This window comes from Scomber japonicus, chromosome 14 (assembly GCF_027409825.1).
Source record: "Scomber japonicus isolate fScoJap1 chromosome 14, fScoJap1.pri, whole genome shotgun sequence".
NCBI lineage: Eukaryota > Metazoa > Chordata > Actinopteri > Scombriformes > Scombridae > Scomber > Scomber japonicus.
The window spans coordinates 24323141-24332795 of NC_070591.1; the positions used below are offsets into that span (position 1 = coordinate 24323141).

Sequence of the window (9655 nt, forward strand, 5' to 3'; positions counted from 1 at the left end):
TGGAGGGGGGGGGGGGGGGGGACCGTGAGGAAAGTACGTACTTTATCCCCTCTGGCTCTAAGCCCAGTAATCTCTTCCTCACAAGCAGCAGTTTGGGGGTGAAGTCTGGGATGCGCTGAATCCTCAACATGAGATCGCCGACCACCTGAAACACACAGGCGGTAATTACCAAAACCAAACAGTTACTGCTTCACCACTGAATCACTACCGCACCGACATTACTGTAATTACCGTAAACATACAACACCATCAACAAGAACAGTAGCAGCTTCCACCTGCCTTTTAACAGCTTCACTGTAAGATAAGTGAATTTCTCATGCTCATCAGGCTAATAGGAAGCGAGATTCAAACAAACACCTGCACTGACAGGACCGATGTCTAGCAGCGGTCAAAAGGCAGCTAGACTCTCTTACCCTGACGATGACAGAGAACAGAGACCTGCAGCCGGGGGCCAGGTTGATGTAAGGATCCAGCAGGTACTCGTGCAGGTGGGGGTGCGGTAGCAGAGACAGTTTGGACAGCACAGCGGTCACCTGCAGGTTGACGTCGTAGGGCTGGAGGAAAAAGAGGAGATAGCTGTCAGTTTGTTTAGATGACAGACGCAGCAGTTAATACAGAACCCCCCCCCCCCCCCCCCCCCCCCTTTGTGATTTGATTTCCTGGATACCACAAGTAACCCAGGGGCTGCCAAGAGGGACATTTAGCTTTTAAATTTGAAAATTAGTCATTTTCACAAATCCCATCTAACAGTTTGTCAAGCAGCTTTCATCATTTTTGTTTCTTTTTATTTTATTTGAAAAAGAAAAAAGAAAAAAGAAAAAAGAAAGCCCCATCAGCAGCTAATTTGCAGTTTCTCTCCACATTTTTCTCTCCACTTTCCATTAGTGAAGACATTTTTAAAGCTGTGCTCACCATTTACTGTGAATTGCACTGCACAGCGTTCTCTGGCAGCGAGAAACAACATCACGGGTGCGTTGGGGACATTAAATTTGAGTGAAAACCTCTTTAAAACCTCTAAAAAAGAATGATGGGCTTCGTCTGTGACTCGGATGGATCTTAAATGAAGACATTATGCTGATATGCTTGCAGAAAGCTTCATTTATCACATGGAATCTGGTTGTTCATGTTAAGCCAGACTAACTAGCTCAAGCTCTTACAAAACCTTACCTTGGATATGTGTTTATTAGTTTGATGCATTTTCTACTCGCCTCACTGATTTGATAGAACAAAAAAAACTTGTGCAAAGCATGTGATTTCTATAGAGCTTGAACTGTGTGACATTTTAGCACTGCAACATGCAGCTGTTTTGAATGATGTCAGTATGAATACAGATGTTTTCGAGCAGTGTTTCCCTGGGATTTTTTCTAGCAGCCGAGCTGTTTGTGTGCTGTGCTGTGTGTGTGTGTGTGTGTGTGTGTGTGTGTGTGCAGACCTCACTATACCAGAACCTGTATTTGCACATACCGGCAATGAAATAACGTCAAACTACCACAGAATTGTTCCAGATGAGCAGAGAGTCAGGTGCACCATCATTTACCACAAGCCTTTGACACCAGAAGGGCTCTGGAAGTTCACATAGCTCTAAATTGTACCTTTTTTTATAGATTCATTGATGTGAAATTAAACAGCCAATAAAGATAATAATAGACTAAGTTACTATGATTATGATTCAAACAAGATAATTATGTGTTTGCTGTGGTTGATACAATAACAGGTCATATATTATTATTACAGAAGTAAAACTGAGAAGATGACAGCGCAGAGGTTTACAGCAGTCACCATCCCTATAATAAAGAATATATTTATCTATTGTACACTAGTGTGCAACAACCAGATCATCTTTTTTAATATGTAAACTAATTAACATCAAACACAAGGTCATTCTTATCCACAAGACCACTGTTGAAGATGTTGAATTTAAGTTCATGTTTGGCTTGTCTGATACATTTTTGTTGCCGTCTTCCTTACTGACGGATTTTCTTGCATTTACGGAAGTGAGCAGTCACAGTAGAGTTGAGATAAGTATAACTTTAAGTCTGTTTCTTCCTGTCCTCTGTGTGTGTGTTTGTGTGTGTGTGTGTGTGTATAGCTCAGCCTCCCCCTTGTGCAAACAGACACAAAGAGCAGAGGAGAGAGACAGAGAATGGTTTGTGTTCATCGTGGTTATTATGTAGACCACAATGTGAACTTTCTGCAGCTGTGTTCATCATTTGTCTGTGGTGCTCTGCTACTGTTGAAAAGCATGAAGGGGGAAACTTCCATGTGATGGTACCAAACTCACCTGATCTAGGATGCGACCCATCCTGTCGAAGAGGACCTTGAGGAAGTGGCCCTCAAAGAACGGCATTTCCAAGTTACACTTCTCAAACGGCTTTGGGTTGCCCCTCCAGTCCCACCGCTGGCAGACCCCACAATAGTCCCTGAACTGAGGAGATCAATTCATCTACAATTAGTATCTGATATACACAGCAAAAAAAGCATCATTAATGAAGGAAGAGTATTGATGAAACAAACACTCAAGGTGAATTTGTCACGGAGCAGATTACCTGTCTGTGTGCATCTCTGAGGTAGGTGTCATAGCCTGTGCCTTCAACATGATACGATGACTTGGCCTCATCGGGCACCAAACACAGGAAACTGCAGACAACACAATTCAACAGTGAAGCTCAAATTTAAAAAGTAACATCAACATAATGTACGTTGTCTCATGAGCAAATATTTGTACCTGTTGACAATCTTGTGAACCTCCGTCTTCCCTTCAGACTTTGAGTGGTCGGGACTCTGTTGTGGAGACGAGCTGAGCCAATCAGAACCAGACAGCCTGCTGTCTGGAGAGAGGTCGTCACCAAACAGTGGATCCTCCTCAAGGTCTCTGTAGGCAGAACACACATTTATTAAAAGACAAAACTAGGAGAACATTCTCCAAATCTAACCACTGATTTTAGAGATCTATTAAAAGCAGCAATTTAACACTTTTTACATTTCAGGTCTTTTTTGACAAAGAATCCCCCCTCTGTGGTGGAGGTCTGCTGCTTGCAATAGTACAACTTTATAAAGTGTTTGTTCCGTTCGGTTTCAAAAAGTTAAATGTCAATTTTGTCTTGTATCTAGTTAAAAAGGAAAATGTTGGAGAGCAGTTTAGGGCTTGCATTGCCATCTCTGAGTTCAGCTGTATCATTTGTGAAGTGATTGGAGAGAATCGAGTTTTACTTGAAAAGCGTGTTAAACTGGTGCATTTACTGGAAGAATATGTTTGTTGATGTAAATCAATGATACACTGACATTCCTCTATGATCCCATGATAATAATCACATAAACCCAGTATTGCAGTGCTGCATTCAGTGACTTTGTGTGAAATGTCACAGACTATAAACAAGAATGCATTTCTTACTAAGTTTGTCTTAAATCTGATTTTTCACGTTAGACATTCATATAAAGAAATGACGTCAAGCTGTTGCTCATCATGTTTATCATCTCACTTGACCATGGATTAAAAGATTATCAAATCAAACACACAACAGTTGCAGTGGAGGCAGATCTGAGAAACACAGCTATAGTTCATGCATTCACTTTATTTGCACTGCTGTGTGTGTGTGTGTGCAGAGGATTTTCCAGGGTGAGGTCTAAGAGGGGCGGGGTGGGGATGGGGTGGGTCAAAACTCAGAGGCGGGTCCTTACACGGCGTCGTGAGGCTGGCCGTTTTCTAAAGGCTCCCGCTCCTCCTGCGGCTTGTTCTCCAGGTAGTTCCTCTCCTCCAGGCTACGCAACACCAAGCTGTGCAGAATGTGCTGGTTGGGCTTCTGGATGAGCTGCTCGAACAGCCGCAGGGTCATGATGCTGATCTAGGGAGGGATGGAGAAGAGGGTAAGATGCTTAGCTCCCACTGTAAACTCAGAACTACAAGCCAAGTGTCCGCCTAGAGAAAGTAGGCAGATGCTGCTTCATAAACATCAAAGACATGAGTCATCCTTCTTTTGTGTGATGAAAATATTTGCAATGGCTCAGACACTAATTAAAATTCATGTGCTTTGGGTTGATTACAAAATTCACTTCAACTCGAATCCTGGAAGGGCAGATGGTCATTTAAATGAGAAAGAATTATAACATATTCTTGAAAAGCACATTAATAAGAGAAAGAGTGCAATTAAAAAAAAGGCCTGAAATGACAGTCATTAGCCAGACACAGAAGATGTTGAGGATGAATTCATTAGCACATCCTGGTACAACCTGGATAATAATGATTAAGTGATAAGAACCTCGTCTGACAGGTGGTCGCAGTGCTCGATGAGTCTGTGCCTCAGTGGATTCTGGGTGATGGTCGCTGCCGTCTCTGGCTCCTTCTCCTCTCCCAGCAGGAAGTAAACCATCTCCTGCAGCAGAGCCTCTGATGTCACCTGCCTGATGATCCTGTTGAGCAGGGCCGTGGAGGTCAGGATGCCCACCTCGGACCTATCGAAAAAACACAAATCGCCAGCAAAGTCACGACACGTGTATCGCGCCGACAAGACCGAGAAGAATTTCAATACAAGATGATTGATGGATGAGTCAGGACGGGACTTACGTCTGCATGAGCTGTGGTTCCATGACAGACACAAAGAACCTTTCTCTCACTGCTTTTGCCATCACTGCCGCTGCCGACTGCAAGACAGTGAAGAAGAAAATAAAAACAATGAGGCGAGGGGAGTGTGGATGGGGGGTGGTTCAGCCATCTGGGACTTTCAGGCTACAATATGACACATCAAAACACAGTGAGTCAGCATTGTTAAAGAACCTTCTGAGCCTCTTTGATGAGCTGGTCACAGTAATCTAACCAGGACAGGAAGGAGATGAGAGCTCTTTTTCCTGTGAAGACAGCAGCGTCCTCCTTCAGGTTATACACGTCCAGACTGAAAGAGAAAGATAAGCGGCTCTGAATATTACAATCTCAAATTGTGTCCTAGCAAATGATGTAATTTACAGGCTGTGTGATTAGTTGAGCAATATTTAGCATGATGTATGAAAGCAGCAGCACAGGTTTGATTGATTTTCTTTTGATCAAGGACACAGCCAAACAATTAAACCACCATCCTAATTTCACTCAGTTAAGAACACTAACAAGGAAATGTTATATATGAGAAGAAATGTACCCCCAGTTGACCGACTCCACTGTCTCAATGTCCAAGGGGTCAATGGACTGTGGCAGGGCTTTATAGAAAGTGACCAGCCTGTCAGTCAGGAGCTCGCACAGCTCGGTGTTCTCAGTTAAACACTTGGCGGCTGCAGGCTCTGGTAAACTGACCAGCAGCATCAGACCCTCACATGCCTTCACCACTATCCTGCCATCCTGAGGAGGGGAGAAATAGACAACTCATGAATACAGGCTGTCACACTCAAACAGAGAAAAGGATATAACACGTACAACTTAAATCCCCCCTTAAAGTCCTTGCACTAGTGTCACTCACCGGGCTCTTTGTGAGGTTGAGCAGGGAGGTGACCAGATTGTAATTGTTGCTGTTATTGTTGTTGTTTGCTGGACTGGAGCTGGAAGCAGCAGCTGCAGCTTGAGGCTCCTCTGGGCCTGCAGCCTGTTCTTCTGCAGGAGACTGACCTGTGTCTGGAGCCAACACGTTCTCTTTCACCCCCTCTGATCCTCCAGGACTCCTCGTCTCAGGTCTCTTTGACTTGTTCTGCAAGTAGAGATATTCTTTCAAGTATGTGCTTTAAAATCCTGAAAGGCTCCGAGGCTAGAAATAGATTCAGATGAATATTTATGAACGTGTAGCTCAACTTTTTGCTCTACTTGGTGGCGTAGTGACCTACCTCGAGGAAGAAGTTAACAAGGTATGGATCCTGCTTCAGTTTGGCACAGACTATACAAAGGAACTGGATCTCTTCGTTTTCTGTGGGAGCAGCCAGCACCTCCCCGCACAGATGGATCAGTTTCTGACAGAGGAATGTCACAGAAAGAAAAAAAAAAAGTTGCATAACCTGTCACTTAGTAAACCGATTTGAAGGACAGGAATGTCAACAAAACAAAATCCAGACTGCAACACTTCTCACCTGTACAGGTCTGTGGACATTGATGTGTGGAAGGAGGGGCTGACGAATGTGTGCTAATAGCTTTGTGTAGAAGGTGAGCACCTGCTGCTTCATCCCAGGAGGACACTAATGAGAAAACATACAAAACGATGGTGTTAGAATGTATTTAAGTGGTTAGATTCATTTGTTATTTTAATTTAATTAAACTGCAGCTATCTCTTGATTCTCAGTGCTCTGTTCCCTGCACCAACTGCTGTGGGCTAAATACCAATAAACAAGGACATCTGTCACTAGCTTTCAGCCAATATCAGATGTAAAGATGCCATTTGGTGATACATATACGTCCTTGGAAGTGTAATTCCTTTAGTTACCAAAGCATGACTGCCTTACATCTGCCTTGCCCAAAGTGTAGAGTGTCTCCAGGATCTTGTGGTGCAGGAGATACTCCATGCAGGGGCCTGTCTCTCCAGACTCCCTTTCCGCTTCTTCCTGGGTCAGGATGTCCAGCATCTGTTCCAGGTGGGATGGGATGTTGGTGTCTGTAACCGGAGCCTTGTCATCTGTCAGCAAAAAAAGAAAAAATGTCAGAACGTCAGTATGTTCAAAGACAGACAGGTACAGAAGGGACCAGGTTTTTCCATGTTGGAAATGTAAGGTTTTCCTGAAGTCTAAAAAGCTTCTGCACTTTTCTCCTTCTTCACCTGTGCAAACTGTCTTTTTTCCCACCACACACCTACAAAACCACATAGCTCATGTGTGTTCATTTAACTCCAGCTGCTGCACCTTTGTTATTCATTATCAGACGTTATGAAATATATTTAATCCTTCCAAAGTTTCAAATCAACTCATCAAGCCTACTTTTGGTAGCATTAATGAACCTTACTGCCATTCTACAGTTCCTTAAGTGGAGTCACAGTGAAGTGTTATTGCAGCTTTCACATTTAAACACTACATGTGTTGCACATGCAGAAAGTGTTAGGGTTAGGGTTGGGGTTAGGGTTTTGCTACAAACAATTACTTCGCTACCGTCAATTCATGAATCAACTTAACCCAGTAAAGGGGAGCATGAGGGAAAAGGATGTGCCCTAGTAGCAAAACATTAAAAGAAATGTGTGTGCATGTCACACTGAATGTAACACGTCAACAAAATGCCAAAAATAGTTAGTACGACAGAATTACAGCAGCCTGTGAAATTACTCTTTGCACAACAACAGCTTTCACTAAAAAGGATTAAATTAAATCATTTCTTTAATCAGTAATCATGTGGGCTGATGAGGGCCAGGCTGCTCAAAAGTGACCTCATACTCTTAGATCGAGCTCATTTCAGTCACAAGTCTGCAAATCCCTAAAAACAAGCTCAGCAGCTAGAACCGCATTTGGAGTGTTTCCTGGCCCAAAATATACAGCAAGTGGACGTCAAACAGTCAGTGGAGGCTGGTCTTGAACACCAATGAGTCAAACGTTTAAATGATAGGGTTTAACCACCAAGTGTTTCACAGCTGCAACCGGACACAGATGCAACCGGACACAGATGCAGAGCGTATGAGTACTCCTTGCACAGATCCCACAGGCAAATGTGAAGGAAGCAGTTTGATATTCAGGAGCTGCTTTGGTCCGGACAGAGTTGAAGTCCAGTGCAAACTCGAACAGCATTGCATTCCCAGAATACTTAAGTGTGCTTTTCCATCTGGATTTTCTTTTAACCATTTCTTTTATACTGCCTGTGTTTTGTTTTGTATAAAATGGTGCAAAGTGAGCAGCTGATTGATGAGTCCATCATCATCATCATCATCGTTTTATTATAAATGATATGATTGTATCTTAACTAACTTGTAACAGGCAGTTTAAATTATTAACATACTAATGATGTAGAGTGAGCATTAACAAATTTGTAGTGAACCAAGTTTCCTAAACCTGTACTCAAACATTTGACCATCAGTACAAAACAATGGCAACAACCAGCCCATCATCTACCTGCAATACTGTTTCATAATCAGAGCAGGTTTTATGTTAGTTTTAAAGACTGTTCTTACCTGAAGTCTCGATGTAATAATGTGTAATGGCCTTCCAGTGATAGACAAAATCCTCCTGCAGAGGCAGTGACGGAGCAAGCTGAAAAAGAAAGATTATAAACATTAACATATTGTATGTTTACATTGGGATCCCCCAAAGAGACACTATTATAAAAGGCTTCCCTTGTAGGTCATCCCCTATAATTTAAAGCCAGTAAAGAGGTGGTTGGTATAATCATAGTGAGGAAAAGGTTTAGTGTACATCTGGCATAGTCTCCTAGTTTCACTGAATTTTTCTTCTACTTTTCACCGACATTTAAAAGCACTACTACAAGATTACTTTCAGTGTATTGAGGCATGAGAAAGTTGACATCACCAAGAAGCTTTTAGAAGATGTTTCCATGAAGTCATAAGTGACATACAGCTTCACACTTTTCATGACTATTTACGTACGCAATATAATAAATAATACTAGCTAGATTTTTTCCCTCACATCTACGCCTGAAGTCATGTGGATCACCTGCCAAACGATCATTGTTGAAATCACTTGACATGTAGGAGCTTGCGATCAGTTTTGAGGCAGGTAGCTACTGGTTTCTTGCTAGTTAGCTGGCTAGCGAACGTGTAACACTCAGCTGTGTTAGTTAACAAACAGACTAATTATTTAATGTTAAGGTTACAACGTTTGCGCAACATCAAATTAAGCTGCCCCACCATTTCAACACCAGTACTCATGATAAGACGCTGCTGTTTGAAACGAGATATGAAGCTATCACTGGCTAACATTAGCGTCAAACTAGCTCAGCTCGCCCAAGCTACCTTTCACACAGATGACTCGCTGCAGGGAAGACAGAGGCAATGTGAAGATATTTTAGTTGGTAATATTTAATGAAAAGGCAAACATACAAGTACACTGTAAATGATAAAGAGAGACAAAGTAACGGCACAAACACAAAACGCTAACATTAGCTAATGCTAACTGGTCAGCTCGCTAGTTAGCAACCTATGCTGACGTTATGTCTGGGTGACCAAAGGCCCATTTCAACCACAATAGAAACATAACACACAGACAAACCAATGGATAGAATACATAATTTAGATTTTGTTAAACAACTCACCGCTTCCACAGCGTGCTGGAGAATGGACGTAAATTTGGAGAACATTTTGTTCTTCGACTGGACTATTTTCTCCCGAGAAGACCTAGAGAATTCCTCTATCTTCTTCTTCCTGTTGCTACCGCCTCGATCCAGATTGGAGGTTTCATATAATGACCCTTGTAACGAAAGAATAAAAATATGGGCAATAAAACACGTTGCTGTTACGACACGACTTCCCGGGCCTGGCACGACCACTGTAAACAAGCCGTCCGCAAGCTCAGGTAACGTATCGCTCGCTGCTGTGTGGACACGGTGGCACTTCGCTCGCCAAACGCTTCACGTTTTATCCAGCAGGGGGCGCTGGACTCCAACACACAGGTAGGTAATTACAGACAGCGATCAATGCATACTAATGAGGAGAGCAATCAATACATTCAATGAGGGATGATGATCAATATTTCCATCTTGGAAACAGCAAGTTAATTATTTTTTTAATGTAATTTATTTGGTCCTTGTTTTACATAGATA

At 42.6% G+C, this 9655-nt stretch overlaps 1 protein-coding gene across 2 annotated transcripts in view; it reads right to left on the minus strand.

Moving 5' to 3' along the window:
- fhip2a (FHF complex subunit HOOK interacting protein 2) overlaps nucleotides 1–9409 on the minus strand; it is a 229426-nt gene extending 220017 nt beyond the window's left edge. The window contains exons 1-16 of one of the 2 annotated variants that reach the window (XM_053333328.1): nucleotides 9149–9325; nucleotides 8052–8130; nucleotides 6409–6578; nucleotides 6040–6144; nucleotides 5800–5922; nucleotides 5442–5666; nucleotides 5127–5323; nucleotides 4772–4886; nucleotides 4562–4638; nucleotides 4257–4449; nucleotides 3679–3842; nucleotides 2726–2872; nucleotides 2547–2637; nucleotides 2282–2425; nucleotides 414–554; nucleotides 42–145 (exon numbers count right to left, since the gene is read on the minus strand). In XM_053333328.1, coding sequence (XP_053189303.1) covers nucleotides 42–145; nucleotides 414–554; nucleotides 2282–2425; nucleotides 2547–2637; nucleotides 2726–2872; nucleotides 3679–3842; nucleotides 4257–4449; nucleotides 4562–4638; nucleotides 4772–4886; nucleotides 5127–5323; nucleotides 5442–5666; nucleotides 5800–5922; nucleotides 6040–6144; nucleotides 6409–6578; nucleotides 8052–8130; nucleotides 9149–9193 — 2120 coding nt within the window. In that variant the 5' untranslated portion in view covers nucleotides 9194–9325. Of the gene's footprint in view, nucleotides 1–41; nucleotides 146–413; nucleotides 555–2281; nucleotides 2426–2546; nucleotides 2638–2725; nucleotides 2873–3678; nucleotides 3843–4256; nucleotides 4450–4561; nucleotides 4639–4771; nucleotides 4887–5126; nucleotides 5324–5441; nucleotides 5667–5799; nucleotides 5923–6039; nucleotides 6145–6408; nucleotides 6579–8051; nucleotides 8131–9148 lie in introns of both variants that reach the window. The other variant, XM_053333329.1, reaches the window with a different exon arrangement.
- Nucleotides 9410–9655: the final 246 nt, after the last annotated feature.